The 16919-nt window shown below is 39.3% G+C and overlaps 1 protein-coding gene across 2 annotated transcripts; it reads right to left on the bottom strand.

Annotated features, from left to right (window-relative positions):
• Positions 1-8862: 8862 nt before the first annotated feature.
• On the bottom strand, positions 8863-15271 carry ccn1 (cellular communication network factor 1). 2 transcript variants are annotated; one of them, XR_012398284.1, is made up of 5 exons: positions 15103-15271; positions 13210-13423; positions 12229-12588; positions 11059-11544; positions 8863-11003 (listed from the first exon to the last, which is right to left on the bottom strand). XR_012398284.1 is itself a non-coding variant. In NM_001001826.2 (5 exon segments), coding segments are annotated over 5 exon segments (1110 nt in total). In that variant the 5' UTR covers positions 15151-15260; the 3' UTR covers positions 8863-10182.
• Between the last annotated feature and the right edge of the window lie 1648 nt (positions 15272-16919).

Raw genomic sequence — 16919 nt, 5'->3', positions numbered from 1 at the left:
TAATATTAGGTTAGATTTAGGTCATCAGGTGAGCCAAACTCAATGTCTGGTCAGCGTCTAAGGAGAATGTTATCATGATGTCCAATAATGCCGTCACGTGACGTTGATATTTGGTTGATTTTAGGTTGTTAGAAAGGGACCAAAGTCCAACATGTAAAACCAGAATCACACTGACGTCCAGTACTGCAAACCAAAATCCAACGTCTGATAGACGTCATAGAGGAAACATCCACACAATGTCAAGCTGGAAGATCATCAGACGTTGATATTTGGTTGATTTTAGGTTGGACGTTAGACAGTGATGTTGACCTGCATGTCAACCTGATTGTCATTTCCAAACATAATGCAACGTCCCCATAATGTTGGGACACAACTGAAGCAAAATCTCTAAATACGTCTGAATGTTCTCCTGAAATGAGCATTTTCCTCAGCCGCTTATGTTTATGTTCAGTTATTTCACTTGAAATGCAATGAAAAGAACTCATCTGTCACTATAAAAGTCAAATTACTGAGCCGACATAGAGGAGTCAGAGGAAATCCTCATTTCAGAGTAAAATATCAGACGCTTTCAGCGGTGTTGGCATCTAAACTCTTCAACTTGTTGCCTGCTGGGTGTTTAAGGTCCTCATACAGTAAACACCGTCATCTTCTCATCAGCGGCCTGCATCTAGTCAGTCTCTGGGTCAGTGTGTGTACAGATTTTGGACGTCTTCTTGGACACTTTTAATGCTTCTAAACAGTTTGCAGCAGTTATAAACAGCCCGTGTGTTGAGGGAGTTCAGTATGATCAGATTGACCTGTACCTGATTTGATTGGACAGAATTACAGGACTGATTTCTCTAATCCCCATAGACGAGACATAATGCAGTATGATGCAGGCTGAAGGACAGTAACAGCACTGATACTGCAGTAAACATGTGCTGAAGGGAAAGTCAAAGCACACATTGATAAAACTCCTCCATTACAGTAGTCTGGGTGTTTGTAGTTAGTTCACACTCATAAGTATATGAATCTCTGCTTTACACCACTGCTGCCTAATAACACACTAACCAATCAGAACCCTTCAGCAACGCTCTGGCAGCCGTCCTCTTCAGAGTGTTGGTGTTGTGTTGCATCCCATAATGCTGTGCTGTGAGTGAGCAGGCAGATGTTGAGCTGCTGTGGAGAGGGCCGGGGTCTGTGCTGTGTTTCTGCTCGATATGGAGACAGCTGCTGCTCTTCACATAAAGCATCTATTGTCTGCTTTCCTGAAATATGATCATCATCCCATAATAATAACCACAACTGATCTACATGACGGCTTTAATCCAGGGTTGCCAAGTCTGCAGGAATTGAGCTGCGTTATCAGCGTGCTGCGGGTGCTGTTATTATTCCGCAGCTCTGAAGTTTGACATTGCATTCATTATGTTTCCTCAAATCATTCTGTTCAACTGTTTTACTAGATGTTGCCAAACAGCATGAAGGTCTCTGGTTTGAGTCTTGGCTGGGTCAGTTGGTGTTTCTGTGTGGAGTTTGCATGTTCTCCCCGTGTTGGTGTGGGTTTCCTCCGGGTGCTCCGGTTTCCCCCACAGTCCAAACACATATAGGGGAACTGACCAACTACACTGGCCGTAGTGTATGAGTGTGAGTGTGTGTGGGTGTTTCCTAGTACTGGGTTGCAGCTGGAAATGCATTCACTGTGTAAAACATATGCTGGAATAGTTGGCGGTTCATTCCACTGTGGCGACCGCTGATGAATAAAGGGACTAAGCTGAATGAATGATGCCGAGTTTTTTATGAATTATATTTGTACTGTCTTTGTTTTATGGTTCACAGATATGTTTAAACAGCAGCTGATTAATGCATGCAGTGGTGTGAAATATGTATTTTATATGTGGGAGTGGAATAATTTGGAATATTTAGTTGATCTGATTTTGTTGGGAGAATCTGGCAACCCTGGCGTTCAATAGTGCAGCTCTGTGTGTGTGCTGTTTATCATGACTGCTTTCTCTGATCTGGCTTCATTTTTAAATGTAAGATTAAGCTACCTAAATGTCATTGTTTTTTTTGTTTGTTTTTTATGCAACAAGGAAAAAAAATCGACCATAAATTTATAAATCTCCTACTAACAGCTGATTTTTGTTTTTTTTAATTATTTTCTAGAAAATGTTTGTGCACACATGATGTCAATAAAACGGCTAAAACTCTATACTCCTCATATGAGTCAGTAGGTGGCGCTGTTGTTTGTGCACATTACTATTATGCGATTAATTCCTGCAGCTTACATTACAATATTGATCTCAGCTTACAAGTTTAATTGTAATAATAACAAAATGCCATCGTCATGAAGATTAATGTCCGAATATGTAACGTTTTCATTATGAAACTATTTTTATACACTCAGCGGCCACTTTATTAGGTACACCTGACTTTATCGCAAGTGTATAATCAGCCAATCACAGGGCAGCAGCTCACTGCATTTAGGCATGTAGACATGGTCAAGAGGATCTGCTGCAGTTCAGAGCGAGCATCAGAATGGGGAAGAAAGGGGATTTAAGAGACTCTGATCGTGGCATGGTTGTTGCTGCCAGACGGGCTGCTCTGAGTATTTCAGAAACTGCTGATCTACTGGGATTTTCACGCACAACCATCTCTAGGGTTTACAGAGAATGCTCCAACAAAGAGGAAATATCCAGTGAGCGGCAGTTCTGTGGGCGCAAATGCCTTGTTGATGAGGCCAGAGGTCAGAGGAGAATGGCCAGACTGGTTCCAGCTGATAGAAAGGCAACAGTAACTCAAATAAGCACTCGCTACAACCGAGCTCTGCAGAAGAGCATCTCTGAACACACAACACGGCCAACCTTGAGGCGGATGGGCTACAGCAGCAGAAGAGCACACCGGGTGCCGCTCCTGTCAGCTAAGAACAGGAAACTGAGGCTACAATTCACACAGACTCACCAGAACTGGACAATAGAAGATTGGAGAAACGTTGCTGCTCTGATGAGTCTCCATTTCTGCTCACACATTCAGATGCTCGGCTCACAATTTGGCCTCAACAACATGAAAGCATGGATCATCCTGCCTTGTATCAGCGGTTCAGGCTGGTGGTGGTGGTGTAATGGTGTGGGGGAGATTTTCTTTGGGTCCATTAGTACCAATTGAGCATCAACGCCACAGCCTACCTGAGTATTGCTGCTGACCATGTCCATCCCTTTATGAGCACAGTGTCTCCATCTTCTTGAGTTCTGATGTGCGCTAACACAACAGCAGTGTAAGTTCTGATGTCCTCTGTAGACTAATGCTGTTTGGCGGGCCTGCAGTGGTGTTACGCGTGTGTGTGTGTGCGTACTCTGCGGTCTCTGTGGAGTTGTCTCCATGTGTTTTCTGTTCATAATTCAGCAAAGAAAACACCCAGAGACTTTCTGAAGCTGGCTCTCCAACCCTTTTCCACCGACAGCGGCTTTAGCGCGGGGTTTCTCCCTCAAAGAGCGCTTTGTTTGAGCAGATAAACAGACGCGCTTGCTGAAGTTGATGATGAGCGCTTATGTAACGCCGTCTGCAGCATGCCGTCATTGCTGCATGCAGTGCAGTGTGAGATGAGGTGTGTGTCACGGCTAGTTAAGCGCTATAATAGTAATGATTCCCCATACACACTCTTTCTGGCAGCTCGTCTCACACACCCGCTTACATCACCACCAGTGTGTGTGTGTGTGTTACTCAAGATATTACCCAAGATATTCCTTGTACATCTATCTGGGGAGATCACATGGGCATTGTATTATGGGATTATTACCATCAGATAATATGCTCATGTAATGTCATTGACTACTTTTGGATTACATATAGATTACTTTTATAGTAATGCACTCTAACTATTGGATTACATTTGGATTACTTTCATGGTAGCGTAATTTGACTACTTTTGGATTACATTCAGATTACTTTTATGACAATGCTATATGACTGCTATCAGACTACCTTTGGATTACATTGAGATTGCTTATGGTAATGTAATTCGACTACTTTTGTATTCCATTTAGATTACTTTTATAGCAATGTTATCTGACTACTTTTAGATTACGTTTAGATTACTTATGTTAATACTATGTGACTGCAATCTGACTAGTTTGGATTACATTTAGATTACTTTTATAGTAGCGTAATCTGACTACTGTGGATTACATATAGATTACTTATGGTAATGCAATCTGACTACTTTTGGATTACATTTAGATTACTTTAATAGCAATGCAATCTGACTACTTTTGGATTACATTTAGATTACTTTTATAGCAATGCAATTCGACTACTTTATATTACATTTAGATTACTTTAATAACAATGCAATATGACTACTTTTAGATTACTTTTATGGCAATGCTATATGACTGCTATCTGACAACCTTTGGATTACATTTAGATTACTTATGGTAATGTAATTCGACTACTTTTGGATTACGTTTGGAATAATTTTATAGCAATGCAATCTGACTACTTTTGGATTACATTTAGATTTCTTTATGGCAATGCTATATGACTGCTATCTTACTACTTTTGGATTACATTTAGATTACTTTTATAGCAATGCAATATGACTACTTTTGGATTATGTTTAGATTACCTTTATGGCAATGCTATATGACTGCTATCTGACTACCTTTGGATTACATTGAGGTTACTTATGGTAATGTAATTCGACTACTTTTGTATTCCATTTAGATTACTTTTATAGCAATGTTATCTGACTACTTTTAGATTACATTTAGATTACTTTTATGTTAATACTATGTGACTGCAATTTGACTAGTTTGGATTACATTTAGATTACTTTTATAGTAGCGTAATCTGACTACTGTGGATTACATATAGATTACTTATGGTAATGCAATCTGACTACTTTTGGATTACATTTAGATTACTTTATTAGCAATGCAATATGACTACTTTTAGATTACTTTTATGGCAATGTTATATGACTCCTATCTGACAACCTTTGGATTACATTTAGATTACTTATGGTAATGTAATTCGACTACTTTTGGATTACGTTTGGAATATTTTTATAGCAATGCAATCCGACTACTTTTGGATTACATTTAGATTACTTTTATAGCAATGCAATCTGACTACTTTTGGATTACATTTAGATTACTTTTATAACAATGCAATATGACTACTTTTAGATTACATTTAGATTACTTTTATAGCAATGCAATATGACTACTTTTGGATTACATTTAGATTACTTTTATAGAAATGCAATATGACTACTTTTGGATTACATTTAGATTACTTTTAGTGCAATGCAATATGACTACTTTTGGATTATGTTTAGATTACTTTATGGCAATGCTATATGACTGCTATCTGACTACTTTTGGATTACATTTAGATTACTTTTATAGTAGCGTAATCTGACTACTTTAGATTACATTAAGTGAGTAAAATTAAATTAAAAATTAAAATTAAATTTTTAGCTTCTAGACCATGGGTCACCAAACTTGTTCCTGGAGGGCCGGTGTCCTGCAGATTTTAGCTCCAACCCTAATCAAACACACCTGAACAAGCTAATCAAGGTCTTACTAGTTATACTTGAAACATCCAGGCAGGTGTGTTGAGGCAAGTTGGAGCTAAACCCTGCAGGGACACCGACCCTCCAGGACCGAGATTGGTGACCCCTGTTCTAGACCATGCAAAAATTGAAAATCATCTTAAGATGTACATTAAAAGAGATTAAAAGAGCATTACACCTAAACAGCCTAAAATACCATGGCAACACCGCATTAAACTCCTCCCATCTTCAGAAAAGATACACATTTATTTAGCTTCATGCTTTCATTAACCAACAGATGGTGAATATTATCTGGTTTTCAGGAGATCTGCAGTGTATTAAGTGATGGTGCGGCCTTCAATTTTTAAAGTTGAATCAAAATAAATTTTACAAGTTATTTCAACTTCAATCAATTTAACTCACTAACAGCATCTTAAGAGTTAAAACCTGATTAACATACTAAAATAAGTGTAGCTGATTAAATATTGATCAATAGTTAAAAAGCACACCAGAAATGTTCCTTCTGTTAGTTTACTCAGCCTTAAACTTTAAATTAATTTACAATTAGGGATCTGTTATTGGTGATGATGATTCCACAAACAGCTGTAGAACTTTTCCACTGTTGATTAATAATGATAATGATAAACTTTAAATATAGTGCCTTTAAAAGAAGTCGCAGTGTTGTACATGAATATAAAAGTACAGAAGTAGAAGATAAATGCAAGCACAGTGCTCCAATGCATGAGACCAAACGAAAACACAGCAATTATAATAAAAACAAGCAATATTTATTTTCAAAAATCATAAATTTTACCTTAAAAAGTGTTTATCATCATAAAAAAATGTTGGATGACTTATTATTTGCACTTTTTAAAAATATGGTTCAATATTAATATAGCTTTTAAATTCTTTTTATTGAAGGGTTCTGTGCCATCCTAAATAGTTCTCAGAAATCTGTCAGTCTAATCTCCATAAATTCTCCTGCACAACATAAAAGTATAATATGCCCATTAAATGAAAGTAAATCCAGAGCAGAGCTGCAAACCACATGATCACTAAATACTGACAGAATCTCCAATATTAGCTGCACTTTCCCTTAAAACAGATCCTCAGTTCTGTGTTTGGCCACTAGGGGGCATCAGTTCAGTGACGGACATTCAGGACGACAGGAGGAGTGAAAACATAATGAATATTCACTTTCTCCTCTGAAGACATGATCAAATCAGTCATCGAACATTTAATATAACTAGAAATCATTGCACTGAACAACACCATCATACTTTACTAGAGCTTCATCTGTGTTGATCCACAGCACGGGTGTGAAACTCCGCTCCTGGAGGGCCGCAGCTCTGCACAGTTCAGCTTTAACCCTGATTAAACACAGCTGAGTTCTGCAGGCTTGCTTTAGACCTGCAGGTTAGTGTGTAGGAACTAAACTGTGCAGCACTGCGTCCTCCAGGAGCTGAGTTCGACATTGATCTGCATTGTAAACGTACTATAGAAATGGAGTGAAATGGACTCCAGAGGCGGTGAAGTAGTCAAATGACTCCCTATAAGGCAACTAATGTCTGCTTTAGTTGAATTGCTCTGTATTCTCGTTGTTGTTGTCTGTTTTTAGCAGTCTGCGCGCTCCTATCTGAAGGAAACGTCTGGGTCTCTGTCCTTCACACCATCTGATATGGGCTGTTGTTCTGGCTCGGTGTGCTGTGATATAACCACGGCTTGTGTTGCTGTCGTCCGCTGGGATGTTATAAAACGCAGTTTGCTCCAGGCCAGGACCTCTGTTCTTTCAGAGGGGGCATATTTTTAGCAGGATTCCCGAACTGAACGGGCTGCTCCCGCATACTTTCCAGCATCTGTCGAGCAGCAGCGCGTCTGCATTCCACAGCTGGATCCCCTTCACCTGGACCAAACCATTATCACAGAGCAACAGGGGGAGAGATGGCTCTTACAGAGGAGATGTTATGCAGGAATCCGGTATGTGAATATCTCCAGCCTCTTCTGCTAAACATGAATGAGTTCTACTTTTATCATCAGGCTGGATTAAGGAAACACTTTGATTGATTGACATTCCCCCCTTCCTACATGCTCAATAATGTTGATATCTGATGACTGGGCTGGCCAATCCACAAGACTTGTGTCAGGTGGTGTATAGATACATGTTCATACTGCAGCACAGTCCTAGCGTGCAGTAAAGTAAGCTCAGACCTCCGGCTGCTGTCTTTACTCCTGTGTGTTTCTGTAAACACAGACTGGAGCTGCGTTTGGAAAAGCACTCAAGATTCCGGGCGCAGCTCCACGCTTTCGGCCGTTGCTGGGACTCTTCACTGTTTTCTTGAAGGAGCAGATGAAGGACGGAGGCTCAGCTTTTATTGGAGGAAGCGTCCAGTCTTACAGGTCTCCGAGAGCATTCCATTCAACACACAGACAGAGAGAGAAACTTCCAGAAGCGCTGTTATATAACCTCACTGTTAAAGTCTGCAGCAGATCAAGACTCCGTGAGCTCACAGTGTTAGTTTGGTGGTGAACAGCTCATCTGTGCATGCCATTAAGAACTCCAGAGCCCTGATTTCAGATTAATTCTCAGATTAAGTCTGTCTGGGGTAGTGGGCGGGGCTAACACACTTAACCACACCCCTCCAGGTGTCATTTTTGATAACAGAAATAGTGAGCAGGAGTCAGGTTGTAATAACTCTCCCCAAACACTTCCCTCATCTTTCTGAATGAGCCGCTTTACTACAGCCAATCATCTCGCAGTAGAAAAAACAAGCCACGCCCATCTGTTTACTAGTTTAATGTTTAGTTTCTCTGCGTCACAATACGACTAAAGTTGCAGCTTCCGGTTCATGCGGAGTTTAAATGAGCTGCGAGTGCTTTGTGTTATTTCAGGGGTCACCAAACTTGTTCCTGGAGGGCCGGTGTCCTGCAGATTTTAGCTCGAGCCCTAATCAAACACACCTGAACAAGATAATCAAGCTCTTACTAGGTGTACTTAAAACACCCAGGCAGGTGTGTTGAGGCAAGTTGGAGCTAAACCCTGCAGGGACACCGGCCCTCCAGGACCGAGATTGGTGACCCCTGTGTTATTTTAATAAATCTACTGAAACATGAGCAGAGGGCGGGGAATGCAGTAGCTCCGCCCCATTACTGGCTCCAGCCAATAGTGTTTTGTTTATGTCAGAGTGACTGAGCTCGAATGAAATGAACATGAGAAGGGGGCGGGGCATGTCAGACATGTCTAGAGAGCATTTGATTGGTCGGAAGATTTGATGAGGAACTGACGAGGCGATGATGAAACAATAAAGGAACATCAGAGTCCAGGACACAAGCTGTTCGCTTCATAAATAAACCTTTTATTTACTCATAACATATAAAATTAGATCATAGATAATTCTTCCTGTACACTTTATTCCAGTATGACAATGTTCAAATAGAAGAGCTACATTTGCGATAAATAATATTAATAACAATTATAAAACATTCACTCAACCGGTGTGAGAGTCCGCTGTTAATCTGATGTTGGTTTCCTCTAGCTGCCAAACATTAGCTGCGTCACAAATTACACAGCCGGCACTTATAATTAATGATTAATTACATGTACATGCTGCTTTTCACGCTTCTCATACACGCAGTCATGTAGTACTTGTGTTTAACAGTTGAATAAGTGCATCATTCAAGTATTAAAATGCACTATTCATACTCATAAATGCCGCAGATCAGTGCGTACGCATGCGATTTGGGACGCAGCTAATGAGGATGCGTTCACCCGCATTAGGAGGGAGTGTGTTATCACTGGACAGGCTCAACCATTGAGTCAGGTTTGAGTCTTGTAGGTTTTGCATGTGCAAACTGGAGCACACACACACACACACACATATACACAAATCTACAGTTGGGTCATCGAGATATACATCAGGAACTGAAATATTAACAAGCGCATCTTTACAGGTTGCTCCGTAACGAAGCCATTAACACATTGCGCTCCATTGTGAAGCGAGACATTGTTCGTTTGTTTTTTCTGGAAACGCTGACCTCAGCAAACAGTGCACGATAAAAGTCCCCGTATCGTAAGTCTGTAATTCCGTGGGAATCTAGTTACAACAGGAGATGGTAGTTGATTGGCCGGCGGACGGAACCCCCGGTTGCCTATTGGTCGGTGCATGAAAGAAGCTCGTCTTACGGAGGCATCGTCCACACGAACACGGGTATCTTCAAAACTGTACTCTTCTACACGGTTCCTCAGTTCATCAACACGAACACAACTGAAAGTGACATGTTCAGATGACTGATGCGCATTTGGTGTAAAGTCGCCCCCTGTAGGTTCAGCATGGCCTTAACACACATGCAATTGTTTAAAATATAGAACAATACCCATGTACATGTGGACACGGCCTTAGTCTCCAAACATCTGAAAATTAAGAAGATCAAGAAGTGCAAAGTATTGTGTTGTTTTCAGATACTGAGTGAAGTTTTCATTTAAACAAGCTAAACAATCGTGTGTGGTGTGAGAGGATTTAGCTTGTTTTCAGCTTATTTCGACTCATTATTTCTGAAAACTGCACAATAGTTCATCCTCATCTATGAAATGCTTCTTGATGACGGAAGTTCTGGATGTGAGAGACTGTCAGAGCAGTGTTTCTGTCAGTGTTTCCTCAGTCTGTGAACTTGTGGATGTCGTTGTAGAGTCTGTAGAAGGGGAATCCGGCCTCGCTGGCGTGCGGGCAGTGCTTCGTGCACTTGCAGGACTCGATCATCATCACGTTCTTGTTGAAGGTCTCTCCGTCCTGGCAGCGGAACTTGACCCGGATGGTCCTGGTGTTCTGGGGGCTGCAGCAGCGTCCGTCCACGCAGGAGCCGCAGAACCGAGGACGGTACTTCTTCAAGCTGGAGCAGCCGGCGTAAGAGAACTTCACCGGCGTCACAGACTTCTTGGTGCGGTTGCATTTCTTTCCTTTCTGTAGAGCAATGCAGAGAATAAGCAGGATTAGTCAAAGGCACATCCATTTAGCAGAGTTTCTCTCATTTAATCTCATTTCTACAGAAAAAAAGGTTGGTAAAAAGTTTGATCTGCTTCAAATGTTGACTATTGTGTGTATATATAGAGGAAAATATTCAAGCCACCAATTCAAGTCTTTAAATTTCACTCTAAGAAACACTCTGAATCATTTTCTAAAGCTAGTTTAGAGTTGGTGTCAAGAATGCAATCGAACCAAAGAAAATGCTCCAACTAAAGTGCTTCTTAGAGTGGATTTGCTTAAATTAGTGACCAAATCTTTCTTCAAGAAAAAGAACAACACACAATTTCCTTCGATTTGGGTCAGAAATGCAAATCAAGCAAAGAAATGAATGAATCAGATCACAGATTTAGGTTAGAAAGCCTTTAACTGAACTGCTTGACCTCTGTGTGCATGAGTTATCATCAAAATAAAGAGAAGAAAAGCTCTAAACTAGTTCACACTGGTGTGCAATTAGACTATTTCTGTTCTTGGTTTTAAACATGCACAAAAAGGTCAACCAGGTCGGTTAACAAAAATGTGCAATCAGATTTTTAGTTTTTGGTCAGTTTCTTTGGTTAAACTGCGTTCCTGACACTAACTCTGAGCAAATGTTGAGTTTCTCTTATTAATAACCCATGCACACAGTTCCACCAGGTCAGTTAAAGACTTTATAAGCTGAATGTTCATCAGTTTGTTTAGTTTATGGTCATTTTCTGTGGTTAAATTGCACTCCTGACAGCACTCTACACTAGTTTAGTGCTTGTCTGTAGTTTCTCTTAATGATGACCCATGCACTAAAGCTCCTCCAGGTCATTCATGATGACCTGCTCACCTTCAGGCTGGTGTGTGGAGACTGGCTGCAGGGCCGGACCTCACAGATGCGGCTCTCCTTCATCAGTTTGCATTCAGCGTTATTATTGGTGATTCGGGTGGAGATTCCTGTACCACAGCTCCTGGAGCACTGGGACCAGCCGGTGGTCTGCACGATGCACTTCTCCATCTGATGCGATCGGAAAGCTGCAAAGATAAGCAAAGTCTTATTTTTAAAAATACATATGCACGAGCATCAGATTCAGCATATTCATCAGCTCATTAACATGTTAAAGGGACAGTTCACACTAAATTTACACTTCATTTCTCAATCACTCGTTATTTACTCTCACTCCAGTGGTTTCAAACATTCTTTCTTGATAGTTATTCTCTTGTTGGGCTCTAAAGAAGATATTTTGAAGAATGTTGAAGACCTGTAACTGGTTAGATTATCAGAATATAGTGGTGTTTAACAGAAAAAAAGAAACGTATAAAGGTTTGAAACAAGAGTGAGTAAATAATGATAATTTCCATTTTTGGGTGGACTATCCCTTTAATAAAGGCTATTTTCCCTCTTATTTTTGAGAGCATTATTACTATTATTATTATGCATTATTAAGGTTTGCATATCCCTTATCCAAAGAGCACTAATACATGATTACCCCTGAAGCTCCTTTTGTCAATTTGAATTAATATTGTCCTGTTTTTTAGAAGTAATAAGGCAAAATTAAGTGAATTTCTCCTAAAAATAAAGCTAAAATAATCTACCAATGGGGGAAGTGAAAATTAATCTTATTTTTTTTACGAGTTTGTGTCCTGCATCTACTCCAGCACTGTAAATAATAATAATAAAAGCATTTTACTGGCAGTATAGTGAGTGTGTGTTCTTACCAGGTAACGATTTGAGTTTGGTGTTCATGATGACAGAGATCAGCTCGTTTTTATTGGTCAGTTCTTTCTCCGAGTCTCCGCCCACTTCTTTATTTCCAGGCATCTTATTGGCCGATTCGATGAGTTTCCCGCCCTGCTGCTCATCATCGCAGACCCACTCCTCGCAGCAGCGGCCGGGCACTTTGACCAGCCTAGGGTTGGCACAGCCCAGCGCGGGCAGCGAGAGCTCCTGCGGGCACAGCGGCACACAGCCCACCGCCCCGTCCATACAGGTGCACTGGTGCTTACAGTTGGGCTGGAAACTCTCCCCGTTCTGGTAGATCCGGCTGCTGTACTCGCACGGCCGGCCCTCTGATTTAGCTGAGAACAGAAATTCAGAGCGTTTTAATTAGTGCTGGGCAGAGATTTAATATGTTTGTTTGGGATTAATATATGTTATTATGTATATGTGACATAGAAACCAAAATATAAATGTTGTTAAATATAATATGTTGTTAAACAGAGAGCAGATTTCTCCAACACTAATCATAACAGTGTTAATAACTCATCTCTAATAACTGATTTATTTCCTCTTCATCATGATGACAGTAAATAATATTAGACTAGATATTCTTCAAGACACTAGTGTTCAGCTTACAGTGACATGTAAAGGCTTCACTAGGGTAATTAGGGTAAAGTTAGGGTAATTAGGCAAGTCATTGTATAACAGTGGTTTGTTCTGGAGACAATCCAACGCTAATATTGCTGAAGGGGCCAATAATGTTGAGCTTAACATGAGTTTATTAAAAACTGCTTTAAATGTATATAGAATTTGTATCATATACGTATATTTTCTATTTAAATATAATTAAACATTGCATGTGTGTATTTATATATACACACATAATGAATATGCACAGCACACACACTTACAATATGTATGTATGTATTCATGTATGTATGCATGTGTGTGTGTGCATGTGTGTGTAATGAGAAACACACCTCTGCAGATGCCCCTGGTGGCCCCGTGGCTGGCCCCATAGTTGCACTCCAGGCCCTTGCTGTGGTCGCAGGGCTCTGAGCGGCTGCAGTCCTCGTTCAGCTGTCTGGCACACACCAGACAACAGCCGCAGGTGTCCCGCTGCAGACCCACTCCTGGAGGACACTGGGGGGCATCCGGAGCACAGGAGCACACCGCCGGGCAGCTGGAGGACACCTGAACAACACAATCAATGCAGTTATCACCTACATGCACAGCTGGAGGACACCTGAACAACACCACCACCACCACCACCATCAATACATTCAGCACTCTGAAATACAGCTCAGGTCAGGATTTATTCTTCTTAAAATATTTCCTAAATGATGTTGAACAGATTCAGGAGTTGTTCACAGTGTTTCCTCTAATATTTGTTCTTCTGGAGAAAGTCTTATTTGTTTTATTTGGGCTAGAATAAAAGCATTTTTTCATCGTTTTAAACTCATGTTAAGCTCAATATTATTGGCCCCTTCAGCAATATTAGTGTTGGATTGTGTCCAGAACAAACCACTGTTATACAATGACTTGCCTAATTACCCTAACTTTACCCTAATTACCCTAGTGAAGCCTTTACATGCCACTTTAAGCTGAATACTAGTGTCTTGAAGAATATTTAGTCTAATATTATGTGCTGTCATCATGATGAAGATAAGAGAAATTAGTTATTAGAAAATTGTTTAAGTTATGTTTAGAAATGTCCTGTAGAAATCTAAATGTTTTCAGAAATGAGTCAAAATTAAAGGAGTTTTAATAATCTGCCAATGTGGTAAACTAAATAATCGTATGCCAAAAGGAAAAACCATACTATTTCACTTCACCATTGGCAGATTATTTTGCTCGTCTTAAGGAAAAACTCACTTCATTTTGATGTATTATTTCTGAAAACAACACAACATTTTGTAATAGTCTAAAAAATGCTTCTTGATTTCAGAGTTTTTAGATATTTGGACTAGATACAAGACAAAAAGACTCTAGGTAATAGCTTTTTTTTTGCAGTGCACTGGCTTATTAACTTCCTATAATTAAGATATTAACTGTTTATCACCACTTATAAAGTATGATGTATTCTACATCCCCAATATCTAAACCCAGCACTAGCTTAATAACTATTAATAAGCATCTAATTAAAGTAGTTTGAGCTAAAAGTCCAAGTTGTTAATAGCATATGGATTGTACATTGAAATAAAGTTGACCAAATGCTTTTTAGTTTGAGTTATAGTCTCGTTTCCAGTCTAAATATCTTAAGATTATTCTATCAAGAAGCGTTTTATTGACAGTGTTTCTTTTCGTCAAAATTAAAGAGATCTTTCTGAAAACATGAGGATATTGTGTGCTTGTCTAGAAAATGCCTCTTGATTTTAATAATGTTTGGATGTTTGGACTAGGATCAAGGCAGAAACTCTACTTTAAAGCAGTTATGGTTCTGAAATAGTGATGTGAACGCCCCCTAAATAATCAACACTAAACAGCAGTCAACATCTCAAGAGAATCAAAATAAAGTTTTCCTAAGACTTTCTTCAGATTAAATGATTTAATCCACTTCAAGTTTTGTCAATAGGCAAACAAACCATTAAAAAAGGGAGTTTACCCCAAAAACTGAAGAATTACTCGCTATTTACTCTCAGTGAGTTGTTTTAAACCTTCATAAGTTTCTGTTAAACACTTTAAGAAGTTATTTTCATACATTCACTTCTATAGTAGGAATAACAAACATCATGATAGTAATTTATCCAATAATATAGGATCTTCAGTGTTGAACAGAAACTCAGTGAGGTTTATGAAATAATCTTTATGGGTGAACTAACCGTATTCCTATGAGTAAACATCCCTCAACTTCTATATAAAACAGTACTCACCATATCTAAGTGTGCAATAAAGATGACGATAACAGCCCAAGCAAACATCTTCGCGTCTGTGTTTGTCAGCTCGCTGATTTTGAGCAAAATTCCGTCGTTTTTAAGTCCTGTTTTAGTCTGAGGAGCGTCCGTTTGTTTTCCCGCGCGTATGAAGGCGCTGCTCTGCTCCGGAGGCGCGCACGGCGGCGGCTTTATAGGCCAGCGGCGCCCTGACGTCACCGCGTTGAACTGTCCCAAAGATATGCGCGGAATGTTTCATGGCGCGTTTTCCGTCCTCGCTAAGCACCACCCTGTCTCACTTTCCGTCTTTTTTCTCTCTTTTCTTCCCTCTCTTTCCTAAATGAATTTTCCCCTCTCACTGAACACATTCTTTACGGTCGCCCCCCGCCCTCCTCTGCGCTTCTGCTCTCCACGTTTCCTTTTTACATTTGTGTAGAGGTAACTCCGTTAAACTATTAGCAAAACCAAGAGAATTAGCTGCTATAGAGAACAGATGACTTTATATATAGCACATTTACACTGTATAAAAAGTAAAGAGAGTTAGGTAATTATAGAAATAGTTGTTATTAACCCACTACAGTAAGTCTATATGTGTGTGTGTGTGTGTGTGTGTAACCATCTCGCTTACTAACCAGCTTTATTGTGTGTAACGTCATGTTAAAGATTATTACTGGTCACTGAAATATGTGTGATGACTCCGGGGGTCTATTAATGGAGTTATGACGACTCATTCCCAGCACCGCAACCATAAATTAATAATGTACAGGATTCAAACATCCAACTCAACTATTAACCCGATAATTCATCCAAAAAATACAATTATATCATCATCAACAACTTTATGAGCTTCTTTCTTCTGTTGAACACAAAAGAAGACATTTAGAAAAATGTTAGAAACCGGTAACCATTGACTTTCGTACTATTTGTCTTACTGTGTAAGCCAATGGTTGGTTACCTGTTTCAAACATTCTTCAAAATATCTTCTCTTTGTGTTTAACAGAAGAAAGAAACTCATGTTTGAAATAGCTTGATAGTGAGTAAATAGTGTGTAAATCTTGATTTTTGGGGTTGTGAGCTGTGCCTTTAAGAAAAATAATCCTATTTATTTTATTCTATATTTTATTTCAATATATATGTTGGTTTATTTCACGATTTCTCACAACAAAGCAACTTTATGTAACAAGTTAAAGGAAAAGTTCACCCAAAGAACTACAATTATGTCAGCATTTACTTTCTCTTATTGAAGAATGCTGAAAATCGGTAACCATTGACTTCCATATTAGGAAAAACAAATACTGTGTAAGTCAATAGCTACTGGTGTCCAGCATTCTTCAAAATATCTTCTTTTGTGTTCAACAGAAACTCATAAAAGTTTGAAATACTTAAGGGAGAGTGAATCTTCATTTTTTGGGCTGGTGAACTGTCTCTTTAAGAAGAAAATATTATTTATTTTATTCATTTCTAATTGATTTCTATATTTTATATCAATATATACGATGGTTTACTTCACAATTTTATCTAACAGCAAAACAATGTTTGTATCTCACCCTTATTGAAGAATGCTGAAACCGGTAACCACTGACTTCCATAGTAGGAAATACTGTGTAAGTCAATGGTTACCGGTTTCCAACATTCTTTAAAATATCTTATTTTGTAATCAACTGAAGCAAGAAACTCATGTTTGAAAACACTTGAAGGTAGGTAAATAGTGCGTAGATCTTTATTTTTGGTGGCGTAAACTGCCCCTTTATGAAAAAAAAATCATATTTATTTTATTAATTTCTAATTACTTTCTATATCTTATATCAATATATATG

This window comes from Danio rerio, chromosome 23 (assembly GCF_049306965.1).
Source record: "Danio rerio strain Tuebingen ecotype United States chromosome 23, GRCz12tu, whole genome shotgun sequence".
Classification (NCBI taxonomy): domain Eukaryota; kingdom Metazoa; phylum Chordata; class Actinopteri; order Cypriniformes; family Danionidae; genus Danio; species Danio rerio.
Note: the sequence above shows the minus strand (reverse complement) of the source record. Positions and strands in the feature narration are given on the sequence as shown.